General features: G+C 49.9%; 6 protein-coding genes across 6 annotated transcripts; 3 read left to right on the top strand and 3 right to left on the bottom strand.

Moving 5' to 3' along the window:
- Positions 1-641: 641 nt before the first annotated feature.
- V1508DRAFT_393814 (pyridoxal phosphate PdxA-domain-containing protein) lies at positions 642-1,913 on the bottom strand (the record flags this gene model as incomplete). The annotated part of the gene is made up of 2 exons (XM_066937978.1): positions 1,202-1,913; positions 642-1,143 (listed from the first exon to the last, which is right to left on the bottom strand). The coding sequence occupies exons 1-2, from the start codon at positions 1,789-1,791 to the stop codon at positions 642-644; spliced, it is 1,092 nt and encodes a 363-aa protein (XP_066792203.1). The 5' UTR covers positions 1,792-1,913.
- Positions 1,914-2,276: 363 nt separating this feature from the next.
- On the top strand, positions 2,277-4,832 carry V1508DRAFT_428511 (major facilitator superfamily domain-containing protein). Its single transcript, XM_066941805.1, has 6 exons — positions 2,277-2,871; positions 3,048-3,160; positions 3,216-3,465; positions 3,523-3,708; positions 3,758-4,079; positions 4,135-4,832. Exons 1-6 carry the CDS (start codon positions 2,731-2,733, stop codon positions 4,653-4,655), a joined length of 1,533 nt encoding a protein of 510 aa, XP_066792202.1. The 5' UTR covers positions 2,277-2,730; the 3' UTR covers positions 4,656-4,832.
- Positions 4,833-5,104: 272 nt separating this feature from the next.
- On the bottom strand, positions 5,105-7,562 carry V1508DRAFT_74463 (uncharacterized protein). The gene is made up of 3 exons (XM_066943034.1): positions 7,332-7,562; positions 7,130-7,262; positions 5,105-7,076 (listed from the first exon to the last, which is right to left on the bottom strand). The coding sequence occupies exons 1-3, from the start codon at positions 7,450-7,452 to the stop codon at positions 5,195-5,197; spliced, it is 2,136 nt and encodes a 711-aa protein (XP_066792201.1). The 5' UTR covers positions 7,453-7,562; the 3' UTR covers positions 5,105-5,194.
- Positions 7,563-9,064: 1,502 nt separating this feature from the next.
- Positions 9,065-10,032, top strand: V1508DRAFT_74451 (uncharacterized protein). Its single transcript, XM_066943033.1, has 2 exons — positions 9,065-9,601; positions 9,674-10,032. Exon 1 carries the CDS (start codon positions 9,275-9,277, stop codon positions 9,578-9,580), a length of 306 nt encoding a protein of 101 aa, XP_066792200.1. The 5' UTR covers positions 9,065-9,274; the 3' UTR covers positions 9,581-9,601; positions 9,674-10,032.
- Positions 10,033-13,333: 3,301 nt separating this feature from the next.
- On the top strand, positions 13,334-13,729 carry V1508DRAFT_435916 (nuclear transport factor 2 family protein; the record flags this gene model as incomplete). Its single annotated transcript, XM_066942084.1, has 1 exon — positions 13,334-13,729. One exon carries the CDS (start codon positions 13,334-13,336, stop codon positions 13,727-13,729), a length of 396 nt encoding a protein of 131 aa, XP_066792199.1.
- A 440-nt stretch (positions 13,730-14,169) lies between these two features.
- Positions 14,170-15,246, bottom strand: V1508DRAFT_445674 (uncharacterized protein; the record flags this gene model as incomplete). The annotated part of the gene is made up of 3 exons (XM_066942420.1): positions 14,170-14,382; positions 14,433-15,033; positions 15,086-15,246. 3 exons carry the CDS (start codon positions 15,244-15,246, stop codon positions 14,170-14,172), a joined length of 975 nt encoding a protein of 324 aa, XP_066792198.1.
- Positions 15,247-16,440: the final 1,194 nt, after the last annotated feature.

The following is a 16,440-nucleotide window of genomic DNA, read 5'->3' as shown; positions in this document are numbered from 1 at the left end:
GTTATTGGACTGCGCCGCCTTTGAGGTAAACGGACCGTGGCAATTGTGCTGTATATGCCCCATTGCTGCGGCGACGCTTACTAAGCATTTGCAGTTACCCTGAGAACATCACGAAAGTTCCACCACTATCAAATATAATTCAGTTGTTGGGCAGAAACATCAGGGCTTTCGAATGGCCTCGATAATGTGCAATCCATGTCATGCCTCAGCTGCGTTGAGGTTGCGAATATCAAGAGTGGAACCCGTACTGCACATTACGCCGAGGGCTCACACGTACGCCTCTCAATCGCCCTGACTTGGTTACTCGAACCGTCCAAACTCTAAAGTCGCCCTTCGCCCCTCGTTTTTGTATGGTGACCGGCCACCGAAGCGCGACCATTTACCCTAGCCCATGCGGCTCATTACTATGTCAAGTCGCCCTTCGCCCCTCCGGTCAGCCCCCTGACCGACAGCTTATATGTTTAGAATCTGCGACAAGACGCAAAGCTACGCTCTAGCTATATCTTTGGCGTAATCGGAGGGTACGCTGCAATTTGGAGCGTCGGCCCGCCATTCACAATGCAAAAGCTCGCTAACTGAAATTGATTCTGCCGTATTGGCATATACAAACTAGTCTAACTGGGTAATTGCGGGTATGATATCTAGCAGCATGAAGCAATTTCTACAACGGTGGATTTAGGCAATAAGTCCTTTTCCACAGGGACGCTATCCGCAATCTGGGCTTCGCAACCCTCTCTAGAGATCCTTCTTTCGGCCATGGTGACGGCGACATTGAAGGCATTCTGTGTGCTGGCGACGGAGGCGAGGTTCTTTCCTGCAATGTCGAACGCGGTTCCGTGAGCGGGTGTTGCTACCGGGATAGGAAGACCACCCTGGACTGTCACGCCACCGGCGAACGAAAGTAGTTTCATGGCGATCTGACCCTGGTCGTGATACATTGTGACTATACCATCAAAGTGCGCTCGCTTAAGGAAGATGGTGTCGCACGGAAATGGGCCTTGGACGTCGATACCTTTCTCCCGAGCAGCCGCAACTGCGGGGCATATATGGTCGATCTCTTGACGACCGAACGCTCCGTTCTCGCCATTGTGGGGGTTCAATGCGCAGACTCCTAGGCGAGGGGACTCGATGCCAGACTCCCACCTGCGTCCGATTCACGTCAGCATTAAGCCTGTATGAGCCAGAACTGGCCAGTGCGTACCTCAACCTATGTAGTAGTTCAATGGCTCTCAGAGTGGAGTCTTTGGTGATGCGACCAGCGATGTCCTCGACCCCAATGTGGCTCGTCACTCTCCCTGTCCACAGCGGCCCCGCAATATTGATCTCGCTCGTAGTGCCTTTGAAGTCCAGCTGGTTTGCAAACCACCTCAGCTCATCCTCTTCAGTCATGCCTGCTTTCTTCAAGGAGCTCTTGTTCAACGGCGCAAAAACGATAGCATCGATTTCGCCGTTCTTCACCATCTTAAGGGCACGCTTCAGCTGGTGCATGCAGCGGGCCCCACCGGCTTCCGAGACCGCGGCGCGGATGGACGAGAATTGAGATGCTGTGTTGTCGTCGAGAACTTGAATTCCATGAGGGCCAGAAGGACCGTCTGATACGGCGATTTCAACACCGCCAGCATCGGCAATGGCTGACTTGAGCTCGAGCTGGTCTGCCAGCAGCACGATGTCGGCTCTCTGGCGGTTGGCTGGGTCGCTGAGCAGCTTTGCTATAAGCTCTGGACCAACACCCGCCGGATCTCCCAACGTCACGGCGATGCGCGCCCGTCGCGGTTCAGAGTGTTGATGCATATCAATTGCAGATACCGCTGTGGTAGATCTAGAATGTGACTATGACGGATACCACGCCGTGCAAAGAGAACATTGACCGCGAAGACTGGGTGGCTTCCTCGCAAACACTTTTATAATCTCGGCAGGAGCGCGGCTATCCTTGAGAGTAGAGACATTGACATGAGCGCCGAAGCATCCACGAAGTACCGGGATGAGGGCTCCCTGTTGGCAGATACAAACGTTCTAGATGAGGTCATCGGCGGTTTTGCCGAGACCATCTACTCCGACTCGCTCATTTTAGCGATTTACCCCAGTCCCCGCAGCTCCACTAGTGAGCCGATTAGCAGCTAAGTTAGCGCACGAAGTGGGGCATGCGTGCCAGCCAATCATGGTCACAGAACATCGGCCCAGGCGCCCAACTGTGGGGTTTGCCCTAACCCGACTCTGCCCGAATCGGACAAGCCCCGGGCAACTCCGAGTACTCGGGCTTAGGCTGTTTTTGCCATCCTTCATTCTCATGAAAGCAACGAGCAATGTACCTCTGAAATATTACGCTTTGGATTACCGGTAGCAACAACAGTTTGCACTTTAACCACTCGTCAACTCGATGACTCGATGACTTGGCATCCGAATCTAAAGAGCGGGGCAGTCTTCGCATCACTTGACTATCTATGAGGGGACATCGACACCCACCACGTGGGACGGTGCTTTCGCCGATACCATCGGAACACGAGATCCCCACAATGTTCCGGCCGACCCCGTGGGGAACTTGGAGAACCCCAGTTCATCGTATGGCTGATCATTGGAGACACCAAAGACGTCTATGTATATTATGATTGACATGTCCAGAAATATGGGACGGTCAGTCTCAAGGTGTATCGCGGTGTCTCTCGGTGCCTCAATTATATCAACTCCTCCTTAATCGCCCTCGCAAGGCCTGACCAAGCCCCTACACTTAATATGGCTATTATTAAAGACAAAGACTTTGACCAACAAATAGAGCATGTCACCTCTGGCGTGTCAGTCAAGTCCGGTAACAGTGCGAACAACAAAGATGCTGCTACTGTCGATGTTCTCCAGGCACAGCAGGTCGCTGCTCAGGTAGGCACTTTTCGTCCTTTTTTCGGATTCCTTCTGTCTGACATACCGTTGGGGCAACCCCCGTGCTTGAGCCGCGTCTTAATCGACGCCTTCAGGCATATGATTCACGAGCCTCTGTGTGAACTGATAGCCTGAAGTTTACCCAACCAGAAAATGCTGACTTCAAGCTACTATAGTGGGTAGATGGCACGACGGAAGAAAACAGATTGCTTCGCAAACTTGACTGGCGCATTCTCCCATGCTGCTGGGTTTTATATCTTCTTGGTTACCTTGACAGAGCCAATGTTAGGTGTGTGAACTGCAAGATTCCGCCGGCACGGGTCATCCGACTAACTTCTCGGCAGCAATGCCAAAACTGGTGGCATGGAGGTCGACTTCAACCTTACCTCTGAGCAATATTCGATTATTGTCCTTCTCTTTTTCGTCTCTTATCTCGTCGCCGAAGTTCCCGCTAATATGATCCTAACGCGGGTCCGGCCACACGTGTTCCTGCCCGGGCTTGGTGTCATTTGGGGAACATTCGCTGCGCTGATGGGCGCGACTCAGAACTGGAGCCAGCTGGCCGGTATTCGGTTCCTCCTCGGTGTTGCTGAGGTGCGTAAACATTTGCTTTTTACCTAGTCTCGTTTCATTCTCTGACAAGCTCAACAGGCAGGTTTTGCCCCCGGATGTGCGTTCTACCTTTCGACTTGGTACCGGCGATATGAGTTGGCCACTCGCTACGCCTTTCTATACACGTCTGTGCCGCTCGCAGGTGCGGTTTCTGGGCTTCTCGCGGGCGTGATCACGGAGAAGATGGACGGTGCCGGTGGTCTTGCCGGCTGGAGATGGCTATTTGTAAGTGTACCAGGTCATGCTGCTTTCGCGGATCCAACTAACTCTATAGATCCTCGAAGGCGTTGCATCCATCGTTGCAGCCACCGTCATCTTCTTCTGCATGCCAGATTACCCTTCCAATAGCAATCGATTCCTCGACGACGAGGAGACCCTCCTTGCTTGCAACAGATTGGCAGTCGATGGTATCGATATGGCTCAAAGTGCGGGAAGTGAGGAGCTTTCTCACTGGACCGTGTTCAAGATGACTGTGAAGGACTGGAGAGTCTGGGCGCAATGCCTGCTCTTTGTGCTGGTTACCGGATCCCAGACGATGCAGTACTTTATCCCGACACTCGTAAAGAGCTTTGGCTGGAAAGGACATGAGGGCCAATGTAAGTTCCATCGACTCAATCCGGGAGAACGGTGTTTGCCTAACACTCTTGTTAGATCACACAATTCCGGCCTACATGGCCGCTCTTGTCTACGTTGTCCTGAGCTGCTGGCTCGCAGATAAGTACAAGACCAAGTGGCCGTTCATCTGTGCCCTGTCCGCCATTGGCACCATTCTGTTCATTGCGGTCACAACAACGCGAGACAGGATAGCGCAATACGTCCTCACCATCTTCGCATTCGGCACGATCTACGGCTGCTCACCGCTGGTGAAAACCTGGGTTTCCGATGTCATCCCTCAGCCAGCAGCTAAGAGGGCGGTCGCCATTGCGCTGATCAACTCGATCGGCAATGCCTCCTCTATCTACTCGTCCTGGCTCTGGCCTGATAAGGATGCTCCCCGTTACATCCCAGGTTTTGCAACCACCACTACTTGGCTGGGTATTCTCTGCGTATTGAGTGCCGTGTTTGCGTACTTCTTCAGGGAGTACCCTGTCGAAAGGATGGACCATGCTGAGGTCATGGCTGCTGCGTTGAGGGCTCAGAGGGAGGCAGATGAGAAAGGTACAAAAGCATGAAATACGAGCAGAGGACTCTGTAATAGGTAGGCTTGGCTGTTGACGGTGGACAGCCGCATGTATCCCTAGTTGTAACTACTTTGTGTTTTTTGATTGTTGTTGTTGTTGTTGTTGTTGTTGTTGTTGTTGTTGTTGGGCAGAACTAATACCTTAGCCGCATTTTGCGTATAAAGTCGAATTTAACACAATTGCCACCGCAATGTCCATGTATACCCAACTCTGCATTCAGAGGCACGATATTGGAGCGTAGAAACACTGTGTTGCTATCCGCACCGGGCAAGTGTCGTCGAGAATAACGGCATGCTAACCTACATGTACTCAAAATTCCGAGTTCCCATCGGAGAAAGTGTCTTTACATAACAAAGTCCCGGTCCGAGTTGCTACAAATAGCCTAAAAGCCTCGTCGCTTGCATCATCAATGTGGAAAGGGGCTGTGACAGTATTCTTGATTTATGTACAATATATTTCGTCTCGAAGACATGGACACGACGTGCACGTCTTGTGTGCTAATACAAACCTTCCCAACCAGCATTCGAGACCTATATGTATGGTACTTCAGCATCAATTCCCCAAAGGAAGCTATCATTGAATCGCCAATCTAGATCACCCATGAGATCAAAGGGATCTTGCGGCTGATCCAATGAGGCAAATTGGGTACCTTCGTTTGCCTGGTTCGTAAGTGTATCGGGATACGAGTGATTGAACCCGGAACTGTCCCGCTGCATTATGGCATCTTTTTCAGATCCCGAGGGGAGGTTTCGGTTGAGTGCTGTGATTGCTAAGACCGAAGACTCCATTCCACTGGACCGTGAGTACACAAAGTCACCGCTTTCGGGGCCGGGCGAGAACCTTTGTAAAAGCTCTTTCAAGCCCGTGACGACTTGCCTAGCGACATGCCGCTGACTTGCGTTGTCTGCCACCGAAGTAAGAGAGCTGACTAGGCTCTCCACATTGGTCAAGGCGGTCCGCGTATGAAAATTCAAGCCGTATTTCGCGAGGTTCGCAGGTAAGCGCAGAGTGTTATCGTTCGTCGCGTCCAACTCGCCAAACACGACTGCCATCTTGAGGAGAAACGATGCACACACTGCGATCATGGCGTGAGTGAAGATAGGCATCCCGACTAGCGCCTTACGGAGATCACCGTCTTCGATAATGAGTCTCACAGTGTTTGCTGCAGCTGTTATAGCGCTGTTCGCAGCTTCCTGCCTATCCCAGTTCATATCAGGTCCTGAGGTCTTCTGGGATGCCCTCCGCGCAGAGATACCTCGTAGCGACACCGAGTTAAGCTGGAACCTCGCCAGGTGGTAATAGAGGGTGGTGCCCTTGAAAGGGGTCAAGCTATCCCTCCATAGATCGACATCCTTCGTCTGATGCTCGAGGCGCCATTGGTCGACAGACAAGTTGAACGACTGGAGCATCTCGAAGTCTTGTCCCCCAAGCTCAAGGTCGGCATCACAGCCATACATGAAGTACGCGCCGGCTAAGATTCGGAACAACTTGACTTGTGTTACCAGCATTCGGTCGCCCTTCGACGATAGGCCGCTTGTTAGTAGTTTGTCCGCGTTTCGGATGGCGGCATCTTCGTGCATCAGCGGTGGGCGGCCGTATGCGAGTGCGAATTGATGGTCGCACACGTAAAGCACGTACCAGAGTCGCACGCGTTCGAAGGACTCGAACGAGCCCCGGGCGAACTGCAGTGACGACTTGTGAAGATTCATCTCGGTCGCCACTCGGACAGCCCTGCTGCAGAGAGCCCAGCTGAGGCTCGTCAAATAGAATGCGCCTACGCACAGACCTCGAATATCGTCAAGGTTCTGACTATGGAGCAGGCACGAGCCTCTCATCAAGGCAACGAAGGCGTCGTACGTGGCATGTAGGGACTGCTCCCGGTTCGGGATATGCAGGGCGGCCACGGTAAGCACTGTTGCCACGAGCAGGGAGGACGACTGCCTCGCCTCGCTTAGCGACTTGTGCGAGCACAGGATGCCATCCCACAGCAGCGGGTTGATGCGGTCACGGAAGTGGTCGAAGAGAAACTCGGCTTCCGCGACGGGTACAACTCCACGGCTGATGAAATCTGGCCCGTTAATGTCGGCAGGGTCGACGCGAATGAGTCGCGAATTGCCGGGATCCGTGAGGCTGTACAGGTTGTTCATCGGCAAGGGAACCAGATCGGAATCATCCTCCTGATGATTGGCCGATGGACCTTCCGACACGAAGTTGCCTGCAGCGACGCTATTCGATGAGTGGTTCGGTGTCGAGGGCGACACCGTCCGCACGGAGGAGGCCTCTGACAGCGTGCGCAGGATGGGTTGAGCGCCGTCATATTTGGACAGCTCCGAAAGATTGTTAATATGCAGCAGGTGCTCGACAGCAGCCTTGAGCTGATCGAGTGTTGTCGACGTCTGCGCCTTCCAGCTGCTGTGTGGTCAGAGAAGCGTCCGCCAAGCATACCAGGGAAGTGTGCTACTTGCGCTACATCGTCGTCGATGAACTTCTGTGCGAAGTTGTGAGGCACGCAGTGGATGCCGCTCCTCAGGCACTTGTTGCATGCCGTCTGCCCTGGCTGCACGAAGCACTTGATCTTGTGCTTCTTGCACTCCGCACCTGCGCAATTTCCGTTAGTTTCTCTGAGCTGTCATAATTTACAGCGGTGTCGAGACGGGGGATATATACAAGCTCGGATCAGCAGTGGCTTCGAGACGCCATTGGTCTTAGTCCGACCTGGTTCAGAGGCAGTGCGGTCGTTGTCGAGTCTTGCGCGCTTGTTGCCATTCATATTTGTTTTGAGCATCATGTTCAGCTTGTCTTGTCCAAATTGGTTGCATGAAGCCGCGGCCGAAGCTGCTTCTGGTGGCAGTTGTGTTTGAACCGATTTCCCGGGGTGTGGCCGCGGGCGAACCCTTATCTTGAACTCTTTGCGCTGGAGTTGGACGAGCCGGGGCTCTGGACGAGTGACGGCCCTAGTATTTAAATGGCGTGCGGGGTGCGAAGTGGAGAAGAGCCCTTCAGAGGCGGATGATGTGGCTTCTCTTCTCCTCGGCTCAGCGAACGGCGATTCCCCCAACCCTTCCAAAGTTGGCTGCGCAACTCCAAAATGGGTCGCGCCTCTCTTCTTCTTCTTCTTCTTCTCCTCGTCCGGTCTTCGTCGGTCTCTTTCCTACACACCCTTAGATACCTACTTACCTCAGCCTGCACACGGTTCTAGAGTCTGCATCGATCGAGATGCAGAACCCCTTGTCAATAGTACTGCGCTAACAATAATAAGCAGCTAGTCGACACCGGGATCGCCCCCTACTGCGACAGATCGACTCTCCACCACTGCCATAAGCGGCATACACATCATGTCGTGGAAACTCACCAAGAGTACGTACCCGCAACTGACCAAGGCGTGGCTGTTAGAGCGTCGGCAAAACAATTCAGAGTGGGTTAGGGCGAAGAAAGGGGAAAGAACCCAAGCAATGCCATAATGGGGTTTGCAACGAAAAATAGTCAATACTGAGGCTTGTGTGTAAGGGGTTAGGGTAATTCTGCTGAAACTTCAAGAACCGCCAATTTCGAGTTGCCTGCCGAACCACAACTTCAGCCACTCACTGATGGATTCAAAATCACTATCACCTTCGCGCCACATATAATCCATGTCTTGTAAGCAACGCATCACAACTTGTCCCCGATTAACGTACATATGATTACGGACATCATTACCAGAGGCATGCTTTACGTAAGTGAAGGTACGTCAGTCAACATAAATTCAACGGATGAGCTTAATCCTCTATCGAAAAAACCTCAATGTCTTGTTTGGCATAATTCTGCTGTATAACATTCCAGTAGGATATTCTAGCAATCAAAAATCTCTTGAGACGTGAACTTAAAAAGTGACGCTGACGCTGTGTGATTATCGTGCCGAAGCAAGTTGGTTGCGAAGGCTGTCGATATTTCGGCGTAATAGGTATTATTTTTGCCATATGGCTGCAATGGTTTGCGATACTCTGCTCCTTCTCGCCGTCTGTCGGTTCTCAACCTGTCGCACCCCAGTGCTTTCTGTTCCAGTTTTCATTTCTGTGTCTGGCTTCGGACTTCGCATCTTATCACTCGGACGTTGGTCTGTCTTCAGCAAACGTTCTGCTTCCTCGAGCCAATGTTTCGCTAAATCGGGGTCCCTGCTCTGAACTGCATATGCTGCCTCGCGATATCTCATTGCTTCAATGCCGAGCTCATTGGCTGCTGATGGAAGGTTTTAGCACACCATATTAAACATGCAGCATGTAGAAAGAATGAGCGTGCTTACCTGTAATATTCTTACGCAATGGAAGTCGCATTTCGGCAATTAATTTTCAAGCTTGAAGAATAAGAGGTGAAGTATTGGAATGTCAAGGTAGAGATATAAGCGATTTCATAGTCATGCACACCGAGCGAACCGTGTGATATGTTGCAAACATGCGCCGCACTCCAGCCAACGACAGCTTATGGAATTGAGCATGGGTGTCTCCCTCGTTGACCGTCTGATATCAACGTTAGAACACGCCGTGGCCTATGAAAGCAAAATCTTTAACCTTCTCTGACTCTCAGTCGGTCTTTTTATTTTCCTTTCATAGTCCAGATGTCGTCATTATTGAGCAATGGCCGATCCTTCCGCCTATTTGGATTTGCCCACCGAACCTGGAACGCGTGGTTATAAGCGCCTCGCGGATTTCATGGCTTGGGAGCCGTCGACTGCGATCTTTCCCCGATTTCGATCGGCCAATTTACTCAACCTATTAAGTCTACAAGCAGAGGTCTCCCAGTTAGAAGAACAGTTACTGAACCTAATGAAAAGAGATGACCAGGATCCAAACCTCCAACGAAGATTCTACTCCACTAACTGGTCCGTCCTGCAAGCAGATCAGGATGGGCGAAATGAGCAGCGTTTGAAAATTTGGAACTGAGAACAAAACTTGGAGAATACAGTATGTTAATTATCCCACTTGATCATCTCCTATTCATGACCGAACGCCGACTAACTGCAACCCTTCTTTCAGACACGGCATTAATACAGCAAATAACTCTTTTTCGGCAACCGAATCCACGTATTAGTGACCTCGAATATCTTCAGAATTTTTTTTCTTGCGGACTCCTCAGGTGGAAATGGTGAGTTGGTAGGAAAAGTATGGATCACTAAAGACGGAGATAACTACAAACTGGCGGACAAGCTATCCCTCTTACCTGAAGACTATGATACCTTTACCAGGACCGTTCTTAAAAGGTTTGGGAGTGTGCTTTCCATTCTACCTGCTCTGCATGTCAAGGTGATCGCACAACCTATCCGTTCATGGCTCATCTCTTCCTAACATAGTTCAGAACCGCACCTTCCCCCCTCGGCAAGCCTTCCAGGATGCCCACTTCACCGTTTACAGCTCTTCCGATGCCGTTATCTCTATAGGGGATAAGGTTGCCACTATTGTCGCCAGTCTCGTCACAACCATTCCTATCATTATCCTTAAATTCGTTCCTAGCATAAATTGGAGGCTAGGTCTCGTGGTGATATTTACTGCTGTCTTTTCTTCTACGTTGGCCTTCATGAGCAACGCCAAACGGGCGGAGGTGTTTGGAGCTTCGGCGGCTTTTGCGGCTGTTCAGGTTGTCTTTGTGGGAAGTGTAAGTCAGGGGAATGGGACGTCTACCGGATAATTGTCGTGGTCTCTGGTTGTAGATAATGAGACTTGCAGTTTCGTTAATACCAACATCTCAATTTGCAGCTCGGAGGGCTGTTTTAAATATATGCCTACTGTGACTCTTCCAATTCATGAGACGCGAATGGGAGATTGCCAATGCCGCCGAATTAAGGTCGTTAGCTCAGCGAAGAACTCTTCAATTGGATCTGGTAAGTATGGTGGCAAATACACCAGTTTCACTACTGCTTTCGAACACAATTTGCTCTATCCGCTCAGCGTGATGAAAAGATGCGTTGTCCATACATATATCAGTGAACTTTTATATTCCCACGAGTATCGTTACACGTCAGTGTTAAACCCTTGAAGAGTAACGGAGTCTTTGTGGGTAAGTTGTCTTCCGGGGTTTCACTCTTCTGTGTCTCTGATGACTATCCGTTCATAAAGAGGGCAATCGAATAGTGCAATTCACAGGAAGATGGATTGTGATCGTCTCTACAGTATAGCTCCGATGGATATTAAAATCTCTTAAAATCAATCCGATGTAGCTCTATATTATACTTTATGGACTCTGAATTCATCGTCGACGTGAGTGATGGTATGGTAAAGTTTGGATCCTACTAATCCAAGCGTAGAAAACTCTAGACATACAGTACAGTACCATTCCATGATTTCGAGAATTGGAAAACCCTATTCGACTACTGTAAACTACCAATGCTCAGATGATGTATCCAGAAGCCAAGGGCGAAAGAATCATGGTATTGATATGATACTCTGCCCGTTGCTTTGCAGCGAATTCAAATTATTTTTCTGCGTATCTACCTTTGTGGTGTATTTCTCCTACTGTGAAAGGCATACAAATCAGGGATAGCCAATCACGGTCAACATGCCAAATTGTGGTACGGTGTGTTGCGTTTTGTAGATCACGCCATCCAATATGACTACGTGAGCAGTTGCAGATTCAGGACATTAACACTTTCTGATCAGAGAGTTGGGAATCCGTGACAATGTTCACGTTTTCATTGTGGCGTCCAGGATTCTGACAAGTAGTCACCTTATGACCCTTGCTGTCCACACATATAGCGCTGAACCGGTGGCTTTAGACAGTGCTCGCTGTCGTGATATCACCCCCGCAGTTGGTGCACTTTCCATCGTGCCTGTCCTTGAAGAAATCTTCCCCTTCCGGGGTTTAAACAACTGGCCAATAGGCAAAACAAACCCAAAGAAGAGAAAGGAACGTGCGAAATGGCACATAGCGAGTGGAAACAGTTCTTCGACCTGGTCAATGTGGCCATGCCTTGCAGATGCAAAATTAGTCTTGCCGAAATGTGGAATATCAGGAATTTGATTTTGGAGCATCTCGTCAACTGATTTTTTCTCCAGAATATGTGTACCACGAATTGGACATGCACCATCATTGTATCATAAGGATCTTTCAGTACTCTGCTGGAGCGGCAAATAGGTCTGCACCTGCTCTGTGATAGACTGATCTGAGGGTAGAAGTGTCATCGCTGAGTGTGTCTTTAAGAAGTGATACCAATAACTGTGCCGTCCGGTAATCTGTAGCTCATTTCAACAAGACGTTTATTCATATTTCCAGTTGGAATCACGCTGCCATCGGTTATACCGAGAGGTTCAAGGATGTTGTGTTTTATAGTCATTTACTTTTAGTCCTGATACTCTCGTTATACTCTTGCCAACCCATTCATAACCAGCCTAGAAAGAAAATGGTAAAGCAAGCTAACAGCAGGGTACGTCCAACAGTTTGCCTCCGACAAGACCGTTGCGGCACTCAACACCGCCCAGCTCATAGTAAGCTCCTTGACGCACTGTGGGGGAGTCCATCAAGCGCTAACTGTGATCTCTATCTAGTTCGATTACTTTTTCATTGCTACGGGATTCACAATCATTTTCATCGGTGTCCTCGGCGTATGGTCATAGGTCCGTTTTGTAGCTCATATCCTGTTCGGTCTCGCTTCTGCCTCCTCTGTCTCCTCACCACCGGTGACGGCTTCGCAGTGCTTAACCTATCAGCCACAGCGTTGCCGTTGCCAATCATTGCGATGATTGTACTTGTCGGTACGTTTCCACTGAAAACTGAAGAGGATTCTACTTGACAGTGCTCGCGATCCACCACATTAGTTGGGAGAATAACGAGGCCGACGAGAAGACTGGCGAGAAGCAATACAACTTCTTACCCCGATGGCGACCAAACCGGAACGGCTCGACCTGGATCGGCATCGGGTCCACACGCATATCAAAACTTTCAACGACGCAGGCAACGCCTACGATTTCGTAGACGATCCAGCAACTATTGTGTCCAATGTTTAGAGAACGAATGCAGCGAAATGCACAGAAACTTGTGAAATGAGATATAGTCGTGGATCTTAGGGGTGCTAAGGTATGACTGTGGGGTTGAAGGCTAATGAGAGCCATCATTGGTTTAGGGCCGTTGTAGATTAAACGCGCAGTTCAGACACCGTGCGTCAGCCACTAATCAGGATTTAAAGGGCTTGTGATCGCTCGTGCTTTGTTGAATAGGTGATGAGCCGCACCACTTGAGCCGCCGCGACGACAGACCCACGTTCACCCTCTTTGAGTCAGTACTGTCCTCTTAGGACCACCATACTTGTTAACGATCCTCGACAATACCCGATTCGTCGTTAAACTTCTCCATGTGATACGTCCTATCGTACCGGACGGGTGGCATGACCTCGCGTGGAACACATTTAACAACTACTGCGGTATGCTATGCACCGGGCGGGGAGGCCCGCATTTGGTACCGAGGTCTCGGGGTTCATCCAGTCGTTGACACATTCGCGTGCTTGTTTGTACATGCGTTTCTATGTATTTTCGTTAGGCACTATGTACACCCGTGCCAATGGCGGGAATGGTATAAAGAAACACCCCTCTGGCCGACGATTTAATTAAACACACACTCACACTCTGTCCCGCAGAAAAGACGTCCAAGGCTGCCCTCGAAGCACAGTCTTGCTGGCCGCTGTCGCTGCAGGTAGAATTGACGACGCGATGAATTCGACTAGGACAGCAATCGAGGAACATTGGCGGGCATCGGAAGACGGGGATACCGAAGCCGAACACGCCATCTACGCCGTGGACGGGATCCTTGACTATCCGCAATCAGGTGAGCGTTTCCGAGGCCACACGACGATTGCTGCGCAACGTGGCGGGCACCCTGCCGAGCGTCACTTCACGGTGCTACGAATCTCAGGCGACGGCAATCTGTGGGTGAGCGAGTGCATCATCACTTACGACGGCGTGCCGACTTACTCAGTCTCCATCATGGAATTTGCTCGCGAGTTGGTAGTGCACGAGACGCAGTACTTCGCCAACGCCTTCAGTGCACCTGCGTGGCGGGCAGCACTCGCGGAGCCGATGCCGGGCAGGCACATCGAAAGGGCATGATCGCGTCCTTCGAGTCTGCGAAGGCGATTCGCCGTTAAGTGACATCGTCGGTGTGAGAAGTTGGCTCGGTCGCGGCAGACCCAGGCGGCTGTGGCGCTCCAGCGAGCCAGCTTGTGTTTCCGGAGATTGGCCGGACGAGGACGAGTTGGCTCTGCTGATCTTTGCAGAGGGAGGAGAAATACGCGTGGCCAGAAGCACTTTCCTGGCCATGAGCACGGGCCACCGCATGTGATTGTATTAACGTTGGCTGGTAAAGCTTCATTTTTGCGATTAAGTTTACGATAATCTCAAACATTAAGGCAAACAAAATCTCGAGTATATCAAAATGATATAATCTGCAGCAAATATGACTGAGTGTCACAATTTATAGAACTGAGTGCTGGATTTATTTCCATGGGGCAAACTTGGCGAATACATATAACATTCGCGCTATTATTAGTCTACTCATCCCCAATCAGAGCACGGAAGCGGACATATGCCGTCTGCATTGCTCCAGCCAGCAACAATTCTCTGATATCTTGTGTGTCGAATTTTACAGGCTCAGTTCTGATATCAGCGTCGGCTGCCTCATCTCTTGGGATTATGTCCCCGAGAGTAACACCTGTGTCTAGTGTGTCATCTTCTACTAGAAATATCCCATCGCGTACAAGCCACTATTGATCTCGATTAGCAAGGTGGTAAGGATGATGTTATGATTACTCACATAAGGCTCACTCTTAGTAGTTCTTTCGTCTTCATCTCTTTTGTATACTACCGCAAATGCTTCGTCGAGCTTTCCAAACCAGGCATGACCATTGCACATGTATGGGCCAAATGGATTTTTAGTCGATGTGCATGCCATGGTGTTTCTAAAGTCGTCATAGATTGCAAGAGAAGCGTTGTACGTACTCTTCTTGGGATATTTGAATTTTGGCTGTTCTGCAAGGCACACGATAATCGCCATCTGGCAATGTGAACCATCCAACCACAGCTTAGCGTCATTCTGCAGTTTCTCATATGTCTCGGACAGCCCCGTTTCGATGACAACCGTCAGCACATTTTCATGGTCTAGTCTATATATCAGTCCTCCATCCGGAACTTTGGATATTCTGCTGTTGTAGCCCCCGAATATTGGCCTATCGGAGGATTCCCCAAATGCCTTCAGTTTGCGAGCAAGTTCTGGCTTATTGAGACGAATTAGTTCATTTCTTGCAACGCGGTAGAGTTCAGACTGGAGGCTCGCCGAGAACATTCCGTGTAGCGGCGAAGGAGCAGTATAGATTATCACGGTTGAAGTGTTGGAGCAATAATCAACATACGGATATCTGTCAGCAGGTTAGTCACTCAGTGAACGAACATAAACGGCCAAGTTATTACTTCTTTTCACCATACAAGCTCTCAGCGTGGCGCTGCAGCTCTTCGTACTTATCCAAAGGCAGTTGAGCTCGAAGACACTGCTCTGGTTCGTTGTCTGCCAGAAAGTCCAGAGCATGCTGAAATAGATCTTCTTCAGGAAGCGCCGGAGAGCTCGATGCCATAATCGCGGTTTGTGAGGACGGAGCAGACACCGCAGACAATTCCTCCTTTCTTCGCCCTTTATACCGCTTTTGGCTGGTGGTGCTAATGCTTCACTGGCGGCGGGAGGAGGGCTATGGGCACGTGTCATGGAGATCGTTACCGGAAGTCTTCCGGAATATCGCGGACGCGACGATCGCTCGCCGTAGTCGAGGTTCATTCTGGTTACTGTGCGTAGAAAACGATGCAGGGATAGTTAATCTAAAGGTAGAGAGTTGGTGAGGATGGAATTATCTGAATTCTGGCCACCAGCGTGTTACATGATGATGGTTCTGAAAGCGACCGGAGAAGGAGTCGTGTCAACAAGACCTAACAAATTGCCTATTGTCGGCTGCATGTACTCCCATTTTCACTCTATGACATTGCAAGTGGATATTATTAATAAACAGTCGTTCTTAAGGTTACCATAACGGAACACAGGCATTGTCGGGTGGTGTTCTAGTCACTATGACAGACTTTTAGTGCGCAAAATAGCCCTTACCCGACATCCCTCAATCACATCTTTCGTCCCGCATTATTCCAAACTTTATAACTATGGTGCAAAAAGTTTAGTCGGGACAATGTACCTACACAAGACACAAATGATATCAGCACCACCAAAGATCTTTGAACTTAAATAAAAAATACATTCATGCTAACAATATTTTTTTCTATAGAGTGTAGTAGGTCTGTCTGTTTAGACAAGAAAATGTTAAAGCTCTGGTGGGTACCAAATGCAATGGTACGTTCGCTCTTAACTATGGTGATCGCTCACCGGTCGCCGTAGGGTCAGGGTTATGAAATATTATTGAGATTTAAGTCAATAACATAGAAAGATATCTGGCATTTGACGCCGTTCGATAGCAAGCTATTTACCGAAGCTGTCAATCGACCCTATCAATTTCCTTATTATCATTCAACATGTATGGTGACTGCTGTCTTCTTTAAATCTGCTCGCCCTGACTCAACCTCGAGTCACCCCTGCTCACACTTGGTGCGCTGTGCCGATCCTTAGCAGTGGTGAGATGGCAGTGGGTGGGGGGTGAGTAGAGCTAAGTGGGAAGCGGTTATGATGTTCTTCATCAGGGCTGTGACGGATGGCGGATATTGGCGGATTCTATCCGCCAAATTATCCGCCTCGAATAAATATCCGCCGCATTTTAAGTTGGCGGATATGG

The sequence above is a fragment of the Lipomyces doorenjongii genome (assembly GCF_038497915.1).
Source record: "Lipomyces doorenjongii strain NRRL Y-27504 unplaced genomic scaffold V1508scaffold_162, whole genome shotgun sequence".
Taxonomy (NCBI): domain Eukaryota; kingdom Fungi; phylum Ascomycota; class Lipomycetes; order Lipomycetales; family Lipomycetaceae; genus Lipomyces; species Lipomyces doorenjongii.
This window is presented reverse-complemented; position numbering and strand designations above follow the sequence as displayed.

Excerpts from the sequence above, each read along its gene's own strand:
- V1508DRAFT_428511 (XM_066941805.1), top strand. The coding sequence starts at position 2,731 with ATGGCTATTATTAAAGACAAAGACTTTGACCAACAAATAGAGCATGTC. Across the intron at positions 3,709-3,757 it reads CCGGCTGGAGATGGCTATTT|ATCCTCGAAGGCGTTGCATC; the intron begins GTAAGTGTACCA and ends CTAACTCTATAG. Across the intron at positions 4,080-4,134 it reads GAAAGGACATGAGGGCCAAT|ATCACACAATTCCGGCCTAC; the intron begins GTAAGTTCCATC and ends CACTCTTGTTAG.
- V1508DRAFT_74451 (XM_066943033.1), top strand. The coding sequence starts at position 9,275 with ATGGCCGATCCTTCCGCCTATTTGGATTTGCCCACCGAACCTGGAACG.
- V1508DRAFT_74463 (XM_066943034.1), bottom strand. The coding sequence starts at position 7,452 with ATGATGCTCAAAACAAATATGAATGGCAACAAGCGCGCAAGACTCGAC. Across the intron at positions 7,263-7,331 it reads GCCACTGCTGATCCGAGCTT|GTGCGGAGTGCAAGAAGCAC; the intron begins GTATATATCCCC and ends GAAATTGCGCAG. Across the intron at positions 7,077-7,129 it reads TTCATCGACGACGATGTAGC|CAGCTGGAAGGCGCAGACGT; the intron begins GCAAGTAGCACA and ends CTGACCACACAG.